Genomic DNA, 18,021 nt, shown 5'->3' with positions numbered 1-18,021 from the left:
TACATATGGTTGGCATTGTAGTACAGTGGGTTAAGCCAATGCCTGCAGTTCCAACATCCCATATAGGCTTTGGTTTGAATGCCAGCTGCCCCACTTCCAATCCAGCTCCCTGCTAATATGCCTAGGAAAGCAATGAAAAATGGCTCAAGGGCTTGGGCCCCTGTACCCATATGGGAAGCCCAAATGAAGCTTCTGACTTTGACCTGGCCCAGCTTGGACCACTGTGGTCGTTTGGGGAATGAATCAATGGATGGGAGACTTCTTTCTCTCTCATTCTTGCTCTCTGAGTGTCTCTGTAACTCTGCCTTTCAAATAAATCTTTAAAAACAATTGAAAGATTATGCTAAATATTCTCTAAACTCTCTTTAGACTGAAAGAAAACAGAATTCTTAGATTCTGCTTATGATTATCAATGTAACTGAACTTCCTGTAGTTATGCAGCCTGAAACATGGATGTAGTCTGGTGAGATTTTGAAGTTATTGATGCAGTGTATTTATTAAGTCCATGATCATGATTCTCTGTCATAAAAGCCAAAATTGCAAAACTTAAGAATTGTTAGTATCTGATTTATGTAAGATGAGCCCCAGTTGATAAACTTGAATGAAGGAGAGAGGTGTGGGTTTTTTTTTTTAAAATCAGAGTTCTGTGTCCTCACCAAAGCCATGCAACCTATGCTAAGATATACATTCAATGAGTAGCTCTTATCATTTGGTGCTTGGCGTTGGAAATAGAGGGATGCTGGAGACATGAGAATCCAGCTCTATTAAGATTTCTTCCCACCTATTCATTTATATTAATTGATGGGTAGCCCCCACAGCCAGGGGACTCTTTCTGCTCACACTCATCATCTTAGCCCCGACCTGAGTGTCTGGTCTAATTTTGGAGACCTGAACCTGCTGAATTGTTTCCAGAGGAGAGAATGAGGATTGAAAACAGGCAAAGACAACCTTACCTCAAGTGCGTGTTTTGTGAAATAGTAACAGAGGTAAATCGTTCTTGTTGCCTCTGTGTTTTGGAGTACTTGTCAGACTACGTGTACCCGAGAAGTTCTGTTGGAAAGAAACCCATTCATATACAATGCAGAGATGACTGAATTCCTAGTTTCCGTCTGTTTGGGGGACATGCTTGTCTAGAGTTTGTAACCGAAGAATAAGAGTGGGAGGAACTTGGGAATTTTGCAGAGGGAGTTTCACGACTGCTGTCATGTTTTTGAGGGAAAGTTGAGGTGGCAGGATGATTTACTATTTTCCAGGATCAGAAGCTGCTTGACTAGAGAATGCACTCAGCCAATAGATAGGAGACTCGGAGAAGCAATTTCAGATTCACGTTAGGCAAAGAGAGAAAGGGCTCCCTCAGACAAGGCTGAACTACTGCTCATTGAAAATAGCCAAGCAGCAGTCTCATGACCTTTTAAGTGGGTTCTGATAAAGGGTATGCAAGCTACTAGTGAGGACTGGAACTAGGTGACTTTAAAGCAACTTACAACACTTAGATCCCTTGGAGTTTAAGATTCAAAATTAGGGTAGTCCGTGTTTGATAACAGTGTGAGATCATGGTTAGGCCAGACTGAGCAAGAGTTGTTTACTTCCTGACAATGACTCCTGTGCATAGGGTAAACCCTGCTGATAGTACGAACAAAAGAGAAAATGAGTATGTAGTATGATGATCACCCTTTATTTTTAGAAGGTTAAATCTTCAATGTAGGAAGCCTGCCAGCTTCTGACCAGCCTGTTGAATTTTACACTTGATCTTAACCAAAAGGCCAAGAAGTGATCAGCCTATTGAATTTTAAAAATCACACAAGTTCATTTTCTTTAAATGGCATGTTAATTTAAGAAATACCCATCGATCAGATGGAGAATGAGAATATTAATACTATGAAACATTGTCAATCTAAGACTTAGCCATGTGAAATTACTTTGTCTCTCATCCAAAAGATTGTGATTATGTAACTGAGAATTGAAACTTACAAGGATTCAGTCACTTCCTGAGCTCTCTATTACCATTTTGCAAATAGGAAGCTTGTTGGAGCAGTTCCTCTGAGGGCACATTTATTGCAGAGTGGTTTCTATAAGCATCCATTGTTCATCCTTAAATTCATCCAGTCAACAGCCTTGACTGAGGATTGTAGAGGATTGAGTGTTTATTCTCAGGACTGAGAGTTGGAAAATCTCAATGTTTCAAGCTGTACAATGAGAGCTACTGCTGCAAAAATTAGCACTATGTAAAATTACAAGTTTGTTCCACACTGCTATGATAGTTCTATGATCGAAATACATAATTTTACTTCTTTAATGAAGGTTTGCAATGATGGAAAAACAGTAGGAAGCATTTTTTCAAATGCAAATTACCTTGCAGGAAAGAAATAAGAAAGGAAAGAATTGCCACCAAGGGGAAAAATTAAATCTTACAGCACTTCCTTGGGTAGAGTTGAGACAAACAATTAGCATGTTAAGGATCATTATGTCCTGTAATAACATGTTGCTTCAAAAATTTCCGTTCCTTCCAGTTATGGGTTTATCCATTTGCTGAGTGACTTTGATGTTGCAAATCAGAACCAACTGGGAAGTATTTTTGGAGTAATTGCAGATCTCAAGAATCTTCCTAAAAAGGACTTTAGGTTGTGAGCCTTATCCACAGGTTAAATGAGTTACAAGTAGAACTGTCACTTACATGGAATGGTAAAGGTAATTAATCCATTAATACCTGTGTACCACGGACAGAGGATTCTGCCATGAATGTATGCATATGAGTTTGGCCTTTATGGAACTTAGTAGTTGAGGGGGGAAATCCCAGAATACACAAATGCAAGTCCCACTATCGATTTCTTCATATTAATAGGTTTTGTTTCAGTTGTCTTTTGCTGCCTAACGAAACACCACCAAATGACAAACAACCATTTATTGACTCCTTAATGTGCCACTGGGGCAGGATGGAGCTAATATATACTTGTCTTGGCTTAGTTTGGAGTTGGTCAGAGCAGCTCCACTAGGCTGGAGAATCTTTGGATTAAATTATTAGGTTGGCTTTCATGAATGAAGTCTGGCAGGGCCCCTCACTTCCTTCAGAGTTCCTCAACTTTTGGGATCTCTCACTAACTTTACTTGGCCTCTTTCCTTCCATCTTGGGTAGTCAAACTACTTGCATTACAGCTGACTTTCAAGAACATAGGAAATGGGAGCTATCCAGTCTGTTATAGTCTAGAGCCAGGAGTCACATTCAGCCACTCACAGCCTGTCCCAAGGGCAGTGCAGGTTCAAGAGCAAGGACTATATATTGCCTTTTGTTGGGAGAAGGGTGCATGTGCATTTAAACCTGGGTGGAATTGTTGATGGGCTCCTCGGTAGATAATCTGCCACATGCTTCTTCAGAGGTGAAGAGGAATAATATAACACCTTTCACAAATCTGATTAAGGCTTCAGAGCCTTTGCTATTCAGTTGTCAGCTTGTCTACGCCGATATGGGAGAATGTGACTACCTTTGGAACCAGAGTGATCCCTTTTTAATCTCTGCTTCATGCCTTGTTTATGACTACATCTTGCAAATGACTTAACTTCTAGGATTAGAGCAACTTTTTACCAAGTTTTCAGATAAAAAATAAATGCTATATTTACAGACAGGATCCTTTCAAGGCATAGTTTAGGTGTTCGTAACATAAAATATAGATAGCTAGAAAAGATACAGAATCATACTAATCTGAGCATTGGAAGGGACCTCGGAAATCATTTCTTTCACAACTCCAGTTACACAGGGTAGGACATGGTAATAATGACACTGTTAGAATGTTAGAATTTATATTTTCTTTTTCCTTACAAGTTAGAAGGGTATGTTTCGAGTAGTTTTTCTGGTTTTATGAGTCTACATGTGAGATTGTTACTACTATGACCACTAGAAAACAAATTAACTTGGCTTTTCACTAAAAAACAAATGAAAGATTTTGCTCTGATATTCATGCTTGTAATTTTCTCCCAATTATGTGCTTACACCACAGATCTCTGAGTTATGGTGCTATAGGAGTAATTGTTGGACATGAATTTACACATGGATTTGATAATAATGGTAAGTATTACCTCATTTTGCTGCTTTTATAATAATGATTACATACTGTTAGTTGTTATTATCTTTTTATAGCGACATCATCAGAGTGAAGATTATACAAGGCAATATGATTGCTGATTGAAAACTTTTCCCAGTGTCTTCCTGTGATAGTTTGCAATCAATAACCAATTGAATGGAGCAGAATGAAAAAAAAAACCTCTTGTCATTGTGTTGCAATTTCCTTTGCGTTTAGATGGGGACTGCTGTAGCTGCCATAGCAGTTGCAGGAATTAGTCTACAGCTCCCCCTTTGTCATTGTTTTACTCACCATCTTGAGATGTTCTCCCAGGATATGTGAACTCTGCCCTCATGATGATTGGGTGCGCTGAGCTGCCAAGTCAGGCTGCCGGCACCTGGATGAATGGCTCCTTTACACAATCTTACCAATTATGCAATACTTAACCTCCATTTTCCTTTATACTGGCATATATTCAGAATGTTTTTAAATACTATGCTTTCTTAGTGTATAATGAAGAATACATGGTGCATCTTAATGACATTTAAGGAAAAGGAAAGAGGAGATCACGGCATAAAGAAATGATTACCTTTGAGAGGGCACATCATCGGGAACAAATGTTAAACATTTAGTTAAAAATTCTATGTACTCATCATTCTTAATCAGCACTGTTTCCTCCCTTAACTTTGGAACACTATTGGAAAGCCTCAAGAAATCTCAGAAACTTCAGAATTAGCAGAAAATTACTATGTTATTCACAAACACACAGTGATTGACAGGCAGATTCAGGAACCCAGAGGGCCGAAGGCAACACAGTGTAAAAGGTAACCGTTTGCTTCCCTGCCTACCTGCAGTGTCTCCTACATCCTTTCTGGGATGCTTATTCAAGGCCCAGAGAGCCTCTCTCTGGATGATTCTTCCTGAGCTCCCATCAGCCCTTCTTTAAACACCTGTGTATTTTGTGTCTTTGGCTTCCCCTTCCCTGTTGAAATGTACCTGCCTTGTAGTAGAGCTTGACTTTATGCCTTTGGCTATTTGGTGCATCAGAGGGGAGAGTCTTAGCAAAACAACACAAGATGGTGGTAGTGGCCTTATGACTCTGGAATTTTCTTCCTGGGAAATTTAGGTTCAGTTCTCTCCCAGTACAGTTTGGAAAACTTCTGGATTTCCTGTTAAAGGATGGAATCTAATGATGGCAATTTCAGCCTGTAATCAGTATCTAGAAGACTACATTGCACCTGTAAGTAGGTGCCCAGTGACCAAGTAACGATTGTTGCTGGTGGAAAAGAGTGATTCCATATTATCTCAGAGAGTGTTGGCAGTAGCAGGCAGCTTTGCTAAGCCTTTAGGGGTTTCAGTTATTGCCTTTGCTTAGGAGATTTTCTTTCCTTTTTTTTTTCTTTGAGATTTATTTATTTTTATTGGAAAGGCAGATTTACACACACACACACACACACACACACACACACACACACACACAGATCTTCCAATAATTGGTTCACTTTCCAAATGGCCACAATGGCTGGAGCTGAGCTGATTTGGAGCCAGGAGCCTCTTCCAGGTCTCCCACATGGGTGCAGGATACCAAGACCTTGAGCCATGCTCTACTGCCACAAGCAGGGAGCTGGATAGGAAGTGGAGCAACTGGGACACAAGCTGGCTCTTAGGAGATTTTTCTTATCAGCTCAATAATGAGTTCTGCATAATTAAATTTAAATTGTGCTTTTTGGCTCCAGTAGAAAATTTGAACACAGAAACTAGATAAATGCAAATTCTGTTGTGAAGGGTATAGAGAATCCTTGTGGCAAGGAGGTGTGTATTACTAAATGTTTTTCCTTTATGTTTTGGAGATTTCCATTCTTGTTGTAAGTTCTCTTTCTGAGCCATCTTCCTTGACTAAGCAGGACAGATGGGTCTTCATCCACATCGAGGGCTGTGGAATGATTCATAACAGAAGTTTTATGTGTTCCTCAGTTCCTGGCAACTTGGAAGAAACAGATTCCTATCGGGCTGAGTCAGGGTCTGTGGTCGCACTGTGTGGATGACTCACCAGGGCTATTCCTTTGGATCATTTGGAATTTCACTGATAATGGTGCTGTCACTCCCTCCAAGGACTTTTTGAATGAAAGCCATTTTATTTCACAAATGAGAGAACACTTGGGGTCAGATGAGGAGAAAACCCAAGGTTAGATAGGATTAGTGCATGCCATAAATGGATGAATTTCATTCCAAAAATGTGTTGTTCCTTAGAAGGAAAGAACTTCTTCAGCCTTTCTCCTTTCTTCCCTTTGTGCAATTAACCTGTGACAATGGAGAGAACGCAGCAGCTAGATTCAGGAAGAGGTTTCTCGCTGTTGTGACTGCTTTTTGAAGGCTTGTCAAGGTGAGGGGAAGGAAAGATGAAGACTTTAGTTTTCAAATAACACAAATATCTTTTAACTTTCTTGTCTTGCTAGGGAGAAAGTATGATAAAAATGGAAACCTAGATCCTTGGTGGTCTGTGGACTCAGAAGAAAAGTTCAAAGAAAAAACAAAGTGCATGATTAACCAATATAGCAACTATTATTGGAAGAAAGCTGGTTTGAATGTGAGTACAACTGGTTAAAGGAATATCTTGTGGGTCATTTTTCTTTGTTTGGGCATTAGCTTGCTTTAAACCATTGGTTTCCAAAGTGTCCCCCTGAAATCAACAGTATCTGCCTTCCCAGGGAACTTGCTAGACATACAAATTGTAATTTATCTCTATTATATCAGCATACTGTAATTATACATATTGATGAAATACAATGTGATAGTTTAGCTGATGCTTACAGCATGTACTGATCACAACAAAGTAGTTAATATTTCCATTTCTTTGCCATATCTTTATCTTTGGAGATTTTTAGCCCTTTGCTAGTTGTTCATTAAACATATGGAAAGTTCTTGTGAGCTGTAGTCACCATATTGTGCTGTGGAACATTAGAAATTATTCCTTGTATCCGAGCATTTGGTACCCATTATGCAGCCTTTCTCTATTTCCCACTTTCCCATCTCTCCCAGTTTCTAGTATTCACTATTTTACATTCACATTGACTTAATTTTATGTTCCATATAAGGCAAAGAAAATCATATATATTTTTTTCTCTGTATGACTGACTTCTCTCAACATAATATCCTCCAATTTCATTAATTTTGCTGTAAACGGATTTAATTCTATTTTATGGATGAATATCCCATTGTGTACATATACCACATTATCTATTCAATTCTTGATGTACATCTAGGTATATTTCATATCTTGGCTATTGAGAATAGTGCTTTTAGTGAGCATGGAAGCGAAGATCTCTCTTTTACAGGCTGATATCATTTCCTTCAAAGATACACAGATGCTGGGTCATATGGTAGATTTATTTATTTGTTTTTTGAGAAACCTCTGTATCGTTCTCTAAGATGGCTGTACTAATTTACATTCCTCCCAGTTCATATATAGTTCTCTTTTCTCTGTTTTCTCAGCAGCATTTGTTATTTCTTTTTAAAAATTATTTGAAATTCAGACTTACAGAGAAAGAGCTATTTTATGTTCTGGTTCAGTCCACAGATGACCACAAGTGTGGGGGTTGGCCTGATCTGAAACCAGGAACCAGAAGCTTCTTCCACATGCGTGCAGGGGCCCATAAGCTTTGGGTATTTTCTACTGATTTCCATTGGCAGAGAGCTGTATAGGAAGTGGAGCCTTAGACATAGACTTGTGCCCGTTTGGGATGCTGTCAGTAACCTGCTGTGCCACAATGCAGGCGCCTGATTGATTCTGATAAATTTGTGGTGAGGTGATAACTCATTGTGGTTTCGATTTGCATTTCTCTGATAACTAGAGATACTAAGAAGTTTTTTTTTTTTTAAGATTTTTTTTTTTTTTACTTTTTTTAAAATGGAAAATCAGATATGCAGAATGGAGGAGAGACAGAGAGGAAGATCTTCCATCTGATGATTCACTCCCCAAGTGACTACAATGGCTGGTGCTGAGTTGATCCAAAGCCAGGAGCTTGGAGCTTCTTCCAGGTCTCTCATGTGGGTGCAGGGTCCCAAGGCTTTCTTTCATCCTTTGCTTTCCCAGGCCACAAGCAGGGAGCTGGATGGGTAGTGGGGCTGCCAGAATTAGAACCAGCACCCATATGGGATCCCGGTACATGCAAAGTGAGGACCTTTAGCTACTAGGCTACTGCACCGGGCCCAACAAGTTTTTATGCATAATGATTTACTATTTGTATTTTTTTATTTTTATTTTGAATTTTATGGTACAATTTCAGAGAGACTGTGATTCCTTCCCCCTACCAAACTCTATTTGCATTTTTTGAGAATTATTTACTCAGATCTTTTGCTTATTTTAAAAGTGAATTATTGGGATTGGCATTATGGAGATAAAGCTTCTGCCTGTGGCATGTGATGCCAGCGTTCATTGGGGGACCCATTATGGTCTCATCGTCTCCACTTCCAATCCAGTTCCCTGCTCATGAGTCTAGGGAAAGCAGCCAAAACACTGGGGTCTCTACTACCCATGTGGGAGACCTGGAAGAAGCTCCTGGCTTTGGCCTGGCCTAGTCCTGACTGCTGGGCCATCTGGGGAGTGAATCAGGTATATTTTCTCTCTCCTTCTCTCTCCCTTTCTATAACTCTTTTAAAAAAAATACATCTAAAAAATGAATCATTACTTTTTCATTGAAAAATTTAAATTCAGTTTAAATTGTGGACAACAATCCTTTGCCTGGGGTAGGAAGACATCCTACTCCTTGCTTTGCCTCAGGTCTATTATACATGGTGTTTGTTTCCCTATTTTATGAGAAATTAGGTAAAAATCAACAGGTGTTTTTAAAAGGCATAAATGCTGCCTTGGTTCTTCTGGTTCCTACACATAGCTCATCCAAATGGAGTAGCACGAGTCCCTGGCCTTGAATGCTCTCTCTAGCTCCCGAAAGGTGCTCTGCAAAAACAATTTTCTACCCATGTATTTTTAAATATCTCCAGTGGTGACATGAGCAAACCCAACATGGACCTTTTGTGAAGTCCCTTTTCTGTGAATCAGTGTTGAGTTTATGGATTATTACATTGAAAAATTATGTGAAGGGTCTTCAAAAAAGCTCATGGAAATGCCTGTTATGGAAAACAGTATGGGTTTTAAACATCTTTGCACCACAATCAGGTTATCTTTTAACGTCATTTTCTCACAAGCTTTTAAATGATTTTACTTATTTGAGAGAGAGGCCACATGAGCAAGTGAGAACGTACGTGGGAATGTGGACTCACATTGCTCTACTCCTTCTACGCTTGTGACTGCTAGAGCTGGGGCTGAAGTCAGAGGCTGCGGACACAATCCTGGTCTGCCCGATGGAGGTCAGGAAACCAATTGCTTGAGCCTTCACTTCTGCCTCTCAGAATATGCTCTGGTGGAAAGCTGGCGATGGCAGGCTAAGCTGGGACTTAAGCCCAGACATTCTGATATGGGGTATGGGTCTCTTGACTTCTAGGCCAGATGCTTACCCCTCCATAAACTTGAAGTACTCTCATATGTTGCTTCACATAAAGTCTAATAGAAGGGTTCTAGTATCGGTGGGTTCATCTTATTGGTTTTAGGAACTAGGGAATGATACTTAAGGTTCCTGGGTTTCAGCATTTTCTTCAATGAAATATGTCAATATTTCTGAACCCATTAGTTTGAGTAAGAATGCACTGAAGTAAAGTGAAGCACTGGCCTGATGCCTCTTACACACAGAAAGGCTTGATAAAAAGCTCTTAATATTCTAGATCCTTTGTGACATACTCACAAGGGCCCTCACCTTAGTAAAAACTGAACCAGAGACTATGGGGCTGTACATGTTTGTAGGATCTCATTGTATATGTATTTCTCTTTCTTTATGTGCCTGTAAGCCAGTAACTTAATTACAAAGAATAGAAATTTTCCTCATGTGCACATATATTTAGTTTTTAAGTTTTCCCAAACCCATCAAAATTGGGAATCAGGTTAGCATTTGCATATGTCTGAGGTGGCTGCATAATGGGGCACATAGAATATAATTAAACCTTAAATAAATACATTATTCACTCGTCATGGTTAGTATGGAAGAAGCATCCATGATTTTCCAACAACCTGAAGGATACAGGTTTATGAAAATAAGTATGAATCTGTTTTAGCAACGGGCTCTGGCAAGAAGTTCAGTAACATGGTATTGTTCTCACAAAGATGCTGAAAAAATGTTCTAGGGGTTTTTGTAATCCTCTTAATTTTACTCAATGATTTGTTGGTGTGAATTTTATAGGGTTTTGAATATTGAATCATAGCATTTGATTACTGAATCTAGAAGTGATTCCATTCCACTATCTCTGTTTTATTAATGGGGAAATGGACCTTTAGTAGTATGGTGACAGAGGAAATTCAATGGGCAGAGTTGGCTGGGAAGTTTCCTTCTCTACTTCCCAGCACGGTAGTTCTCAGACTGGGGAGGCTTCAGTGTCGCAGGGCTGAGCAGAACAAGCAGAAGGGATGCTTTAGAAGGCCCTGGACATAGGCAGGCAAATCTGTGATGACCCATATTCTCCTCACTCAGGAGGTACTATGCTAGCCTGAATCTTGCTGTCAAGTGAGGGGAGCTTAGCCATGGCATCCCACAAGTGAACAGTTAGTGCTAGTCACATCCGCAGAGATCCAGCCTAGACCCCCTCGCTCCACTGAGACCATTAACAATATGAGGAACCAAGGAGGTGATGGTCTCCCAGAGTCTCATTTGGATAGAAAGCTTCATGTAAGAGGAAGGAGAATCAGTTCCAGCAGCAGCAGCAGATCGAAGTGTAAGCATCGGGAGGGCTGCCACTTGAGAGGGTAACTCATTAGAGAGCCAAGGCTCTGGCGCCAGAAGACTACTGAGGTGGGAATCCTGGTGCAAGAAGTGCAGGGTTTGCTTTAGGTTTGCTAGATGCAGAGCCCCCAAAGGGATTACCAACGCCAGTCCCTTACTGAGGAAGTAGTTTTAGAAGCATTCTGTAAGGGAGTGAGGAAAACTTGTGGTTTCAGGAGGACATAGAAGGAAGGAGGGTGTGACCTCCCATTAGTGTCTGCCTGAGGGGACTCCTATATGTTGAGCTGGTAGAATTTGCAGCAATGGATCCATAGTTATAGATAGAAAAAGGGTTCCAGCAGGGTGCCAGTAACATCTTACATTCTGAGCTTTAAATCTTTATTTGCTCAAGAAAGATGGTGCTAATTCCACTTAGCTCATAGGACTGTAGTAAGAGAATACATGTAAAATAGGAATGGCAACTGTAGGGACCTTCGTGATTACATGAAAAATCTTTTCCAAACATTTGTGTGCTTTTTTCCATTGGTATCAGTGAATAACTGGGTGTTTGGAGTGTTTCAGGGTAAAGAATCCACAGAATCTATGGTTTGAAAATTCACAAAACACTGTATTAAGTTTCCTGTTGTTATTGCAAATTACCACAAACTTAGTAGCTAGAAGATACACTTCTTTGTTACCATGCAGTCTGTGTGTGAGAAGTTTGACAGAGGTGTCAGTTCCTCCTAACCAAAGCATCAGCAGAGCTGTGTACCTTTCAGCAGGCTCTGGTGGGAGGACCTGTACTTCCATGACTTTTCCAGCTTTTAGAGGCTGCCTGGATTCCTTGGCTGGTGGTCCCTTCTGCAACATCAGCAGTAGCTGATGGAGTCTCCTCTCATTGCATTATTCTCCTGTTTTCCGTTTTCTCTTTTAAAGGGTCCTTGTAATCACATTGGGACTATGTGTATAAAATCTGGAATAAAGTTCCTCTTGACATTGTAAAGTAAGACAGGCACAGATTCCATAGATAATAGGTATCTTTGGGAGGCTGTTATTCTGCCTATTACACAGGGGTCAGCTTACTTTACTGTAAAGGGGCAAAGAGTAAATGATTCAGGCTTTGTGAGGTATATGTTCTCTGTTGCAACTTTCAGCTCTGCCTGAGCAGCAAGAGAGTAGCCACGGACAGTATGCATAGGATGAGCCTGGCAGTGTGCCAATAAAACATGATTTATCAGTACTAAAATTTAAGTTTTATGCAATTTTCACATGCCACAAAATATTATGCCTTGGATTTTTGCCCTTGGTCATTTAAAAATATAAAATAGAATCCTACCTTGCAGTTTATACAGAATCAAGCAGTAGCTTGGATTTGGCTTGTGGACTGTATTGATTTAGAATGTTTTTGCCCTAACTCATTTAAGATTGTAAGAAAGACTTTTCAAGTGTTGGGAAGACTTTCTTCGCCATGCTTGGCTGGTTGTCATACATATTGCAAACCTTGACCTTGCAGTCTGCATTTCTTTGATTTGATTTTTGTTTCCCTGGAGAACTCTTCTCCTTTTAATTTTTCATGGAAATTGCTGAAGGTGGAATGATGATGATTAGTCCAAAAATCTTACTCCTGTGTGGATGCTACATTTTTTGGAAGCACAGGCAAAATGAGAATATTCAAATAATGTCAGGTAATTTGAGAAAGTATTGTATGTATTGATGTTTCTGTTTTTTCCTGTTAAACTGGAGCCACTCAGAATATTGTTACCATTTTTATTGGAGATGGCTAAGTTGATGAGAATAAAGAGGTAGGTGAGAAAGGCATGTGTAGCATAATAAAATGGAGACTGTGATATTCAGAAACACCTTCCTTGTGTTAGTTTGCCATCTCATAATATATTATGACTTCCTCCAATTTACTGAATGTGATTTTCTCCTTAGAATATGGCACTTTTGCTTGCTATATTATTTATGCCTCTTAGTGAATGATAGTTGACCGTGAAACACTTTTTCCTTCTTTTTGACAGGTGAAAGGGAAGAGGACCCTGGGAGAAAATATTGCTGACAATGGAGGCCTACGGGAAGCATTTAGGGTGTGTATACTGTGTCTGCTGTATGAGCTTACAGTGTAGCCATACTCTTGAGGAGTTAGCTATTATGGCCTTTCTGTAAATAGAGTTGTAGCTTTATATTGTCTCTATTATATGACTAGGGGTACACTGTTTTTCTTTTAGGAGGGTGGTGCAAAGCCATCCTAAAAATAATATTTCTTATTAGGAATCATATATTTAAAGAATGGATTTCAGAAATAGATTCACAAGTATATCCAATTATGCTACAGAAATCTCCTGAGGGCTACATTCGTATGAGTTTTCTTTGAGTACAGCACTCTCTAAAGTGGACCTTCTAATTTTCTTTTCAAATGCCAAGGGTCACATACACTGGGGAGAGGAGTCCATGATAATGTTTGTGTCATCCACTGGCACATGGTTAAATGAAAAAGATAAAGATAATATGAAAAGGTTTTTTTTTTATATAAAGCTACATGCATTCAGTGTAAAGGCCTGACTGTTTCTCTCAGGCCATATCTTTGCTGTAGTTCAATTGAAATATTTTTTTATTTTGTGAAATGATAATGATAGAATATGATAGGATTTCTTCTTTCTTGGTAAAGTCAAAACTTGATAATATATTGGCACCAAAATATATTGCCATAGGGGTCTTACCACTGTGTTAGATTTACTTGTCCCTGGTAGTAGTAAGAACAGCTTAAAAAATGTAGCAGTTATTTAACATCTGAATACTCCATCCCATCTGCTTTGTTATCCATTGAATGTAAGGTATTTTATTTTTTTGCAGATGTACCTGCCTCACAGTTAAGCAATAGGATGTTAGCTTGTATTTCTTCAAGATGTTTTCTTTCTTTATTTTTTTTCTCCTTTTAGTATTTTTTATTTCAGAAACAGGGGGTGTAAATAGGAGAGGGAGGGAGAGAAGGAGAGAGGGAGGGAGGGAGGGAGAGAGAGAGAAAGAGAGAGAAAGAAAATAAATGAATGAGTTCCCCCATCTGCCAGCATGCTCCCCAAGTGCCAGCACTAATCCCTTGGGACTGGAGTTGGAAGCCAGGAACTCTTATCTGGGTCTTCCACGTGGATGGCAGTGGCTTAATTACTGGAGCATCAGCAGGAGCAGCAGACTGGAATCTAACCCCGGCACTCTGCTATGGGGTGTGTGCATCTCAAGAGCTGGCCCAAATGCCTGCCCACAGGTGGTGTTTTCCTCAAAGCAAAGTTGATATAGTGCATTTCCCACATGATAGTGCGATCTGTTTCATAGTTGTGCACTAGATGAGGAGAGAGAAGAAAGCATCTTGGTGGGGACTTATCTATTCTACTTCTCTCACTAGGCTTACAGGAAATGGATAGACGACAAAAGGCAGGGAGTTGAGGAGCCTCTTCTCCCTGGTATCTCATTCACCAACAACCAACTTTTCTTCCTGAGCTATGCCCATGTAAGTATGCAGAGGGAGGGCTATCAGGAGGAAATGTGTGGCTCGCCTGTTCCTTTCATCAAAGGTCTAGAACAAAAGCTTACTGGCATGCCTTTTATTTTAGCTAACAGTTTAGTTTGCTGTTTGTTTTCAGGATAAATTTTTTTTTTCTCTTTAATGTTCTATGGGAGATAACTAACTAATTAAATTAATTTTTGACAGTTTAGCTAACAGTTTAGTTTGCTGTTTGTTTTCAGGATAAATTTTTTTTTCCTCTTTAATGTTCTATGGGAGATAACTAACTTATTAAATTAATTTTTGACAGTTTTTTTGTTAAATGGGTTCGTAATTCACTTGCCAACAATTCAACTACCAGTTCTTCATTCTATGTTAACGTTTTTAAAAGATTTATCTTATTTTTATTTGAAAGGCAGAGTTGCAGAGACTAGGAGAGACACACAGAGAGGATTTCCGTCTGTTCATTAGCTCCCCAAATAGCCACAACAGCCAGAGATGGGCAGGTTCAAAGCCAGAAACAAGGAACTTTTTCCAGGTCTCTGGTATGGGTGCAGGGGCCCTAAGCCTTCGGCCATCCTCCACTGCTTTCCCAAGCCATAAGAAGGGAGCTGAATAAGAAATGGAGCAGTCAGGACATGAACCAGTATCCATATAGGATACTAATATTGCATGTGGTGGCTTACACTACTCCACGATACGTGCCTTTATCTTGACTTCTTAATGAATGCATTATTATTTATAATCATTTCTAGTAACTCATTATTTGATTTTCATGCATTTGAACTTTTTCTTTCCCCTTTGCTGACTATCCCACCACGCTCTACGTGTATGTTCCCAGCTGGCCTGTGAAGTTGTCATGACTTCTACAGTTAAAATAAGAACAAAGGCAAGCAGAGTGGAGCCACACTTCTGTGAGACCAGTGCATTGTTAGAGCAGAGACTGAAAAGAAGATGTGCACCAAATAAGGCACAATTCTGAGTCTATATGGCTAATGAGACAAAGTTCAGTCATTAATTACTGCTTACTGCACTCATTGGCATCACAAACATACAGGCAACATTTTAAAGAATGGGCCAGTGAAAGTTCTAGTTCTAGTGTATGGGGCCTCACAGTGGCTGTGTGTGTGTGTGTGTGTGTGTGTGTGTGTGTGTGTGTGTGTGTGTGTGTGTGCGCGCGCGCACCCCAAGATAGAGAAAAGTTTTCATCATTGCCATATTTTGTTCCTAAAGTTGTGCATTCATTCTGCTATAAGCTCATATGCACCCAACTATTCTACTGAAGATTCGGGTCAAAAGATTCTCACCTCTATGAGGTCTCCTATTTCATAAAGCTGGTAGAATAATTCTAAGGAAATGGACATAGATTAACCTGACGCCCTCCCACAAAGCTGTAGGCATCAACAAAACAACTTTCTTTTTCAGTTTTCGCATTTCTGTCAATACACCTGAATTCTCTGGGTATTCCTGGTTTGAAAGTTGAGATTTTTAGGGAATATTTTATGTACCCATCCTAGATGCTTCATCCTCTTAAAAGCTTTCCTGATCCAACCTTTCTCCCCTGTTTTAGGTGTTTTGGATCACTGTAACAACAATACAATATACTGGGGAGGGGGTTGGAAACGGTATAAATAGCCTAAGAACAGAGTTGGGGTGGTATCAGATTCTCATCCAGATTGCAAATTGCTGACTTTTTTTTTGTTTTTTTGCTGGGTCCTCAAGTGGTGGAAAGAGCTAGGTAGTTCTCTGTCTTCTTCCTGTAAGAGTGCAAGTCCTTATGACAAGTCCTTAGTTGCTTTTCAAAGGACTCAGCTCCAAAGATGATGCGATTTTGATTTTAACATGAATTTGGGGAGCGGGGTGGGGGAATGGAAATATTCTTTCCACATTATCCTCATTATGCTATATAATCAACTATAGGCTAAACCTTGATATCTTCTTCTCTGGATTGCCCCAACTATCCTGGTGTTTTCCTGACTTTAGCCTGTCTCACCACTGTTTTACAAGCTGTAGAAATTACACTTCTATTTTTATTACTGGTCTGATAAAAATAATTTCAGTGTCTCCCCAGTGCCTACCTCATTGAGGCTGGGCATCTCCATCTGCTTACCAAAATGTTTAGGCCTATCCACCTCCAGCCAACCTGTTTTTATTTCTCACAGCTCTATTAGTTGAGAAAAACTGCCTTAGGCAAGAAGCTATGCCATAGTGTCAAGTACAGTTTATGTGGCTTTTCTTCAGATTTTCCTTCAATATGGTGATTGCCTCCCTGCGCTTCCCCAGCAAGTAATTCAATTCCAGCTTCATCCTTAGATCCATGTCGAGTTTCACCTCCTCTGCATCTTTGATAAACTCTTCCCCAAGGACTCTAGTCCTCATTATTTTCTTTTGTATCCAAATCCTTTTACACTTACTTTCATTACTGTGCAGCTGAGTACTTAATTGCTCTCAAAATGTACGAGATTTTAGTTTTATCTCTATGGCTGATCATTTGGATTCTTACCCTGGCTGTATCTCCATAGCACCCGACAAAGATGTTCTGGTATATTAAATACACTTGATAATTTTAGTTCAGTTGCTCAAAATAGATAAGACTAACACAATTTGGCAAGAAGGCCTCCTTTTTGGTCCATACTGGGTCAGCTATTTAAGATAAGCAAGCTATAATAATAGTAAGATCCAGAGTCAGGGTTGGCAAACCTGGTCTGCTGCCTGTTTTTATAAATAGTGTCTTCTTTTAAACCAGCCATGTTCTTTCATTTATTCCAGTGTTTGTAGTTGCTTTCATGCTACAGTAACAAAATGAAATAGTTCAAAGGGGGGAATTTACCAGTCTTCAAAGCCTATATTTCTTACAATGTTTCCAGAAAAGTTTGCTGACCCTGCTATAGAGTACAGAGTACAAGAATCCATCAGTTCCTACTTACATCCTAGTGCACACTATTTCTTTTAGATAAAGCAAGCTAATTAATAATGATGTTATAATTTTAATATGTTTCCAAATATAATGCCAAACCATATCTGACTTAATTTTAAGCTATAGATATCTAAGGAAAAAAAGTGGAAAGACATTTTATGTCACTCATGAGAAATTTATCTTGGAGCTTTTCTGACTGACATACTAAGGAGATTTTTAGTCTTTCATATGAAAGATTAAGGCTGCATCTAGGAAGTGAATTTATTTTCTCATCTGGGATGTTACTAGAAAAACAGTAAAAACCATAATGTATTTTCAGAAATCTCTTAATTGATATATGCAGCAAAGACAATATAATTTAAGAAGAAATGAGGTAAGATTGAATGCAAGAAGCAACTTTACATTAACTAGCTCCCAAAGAAATGAAGGAATCACATTACAAAAACATCTTGAAAGTCAAATTAAGAACCATGATGACTGATGGTTTACCTTGATCTAAAGCAGTAGATGCTACCTGTGTCCCTGTTGTTGCCTCTGTCAATTTTCTCTGCAACTTTTCTCCTCTTCATTCTATTGCTTTTTATTTCCATTTATACTTATTTAGTGGCCATTCACTGAGTACCTTCTTAGTGCTTATAAATAATCTTCTATCTCATCTGTAGTTTCCTCTTTAAACTATATAACTTTGCCAGGCATATCATTTTAAAATATGGGTTTTATCTTCCTGCTGAAGAACAATGTCTA

At 39.3% G+C, this 18,021-nt stretch overlaps 1 protein-coding gene across 1 annotated transcript in view; it reads left to right on the top strand.

Annotated features, from left to right (window-relative positions):
• Positions 1 to 18,021, top strand: part of PHEX (phosphate regulating endopeptidase homolog X-linked) — a 190,010-nt gene that overhangs the window by 167,892 nt on the left and 4,097 nt on the right. The window contains exons 17-20 of the mRNA XM_041002049.1: positions 3,993 to 4,060; positions 6,512 to 6,642; positions 12,883 to 12,948; positions 14,262 to 14,366. Of these exons, the coding sequence (XP_040857983.1) occupies positions 3,993 to 4,060; positions 6,512 to 6,642; positions 12,883 to 12,948; positions 14,262 to 14,366 (370 nt within the window). The remainder of the gene's footprint in view (positions 1 to 3,992; positions 4,061 to 6,511; positions 6,643 to 12,882; positions 12,949 to 14,261; positions 14,367 to 18,021) is intronic.

The sequence above is a fragment of the Ochotona curzoniae genome, unplaced genomic scaffold (assembly GCF_017591425.1).
Source record: "Ochotona curzoniae isolate NIBS_2020 unplaced genomic scaffold, NIBS_Ocur_1.0 contig_1274, whole genome shotgun sequence".
NCBI classification, from domain to species: Eukaryota; Metazoa; Chordata; class Mammalia; order Lagomorpha; family Ochotonidae; genus Ochotona; species Ochotona curzoniae.
The sequence above is the reverse complement of the archived record's forward strand: the minus strand, read 5'-3'. Positions and strand labels throughout refer to the sequence as shown.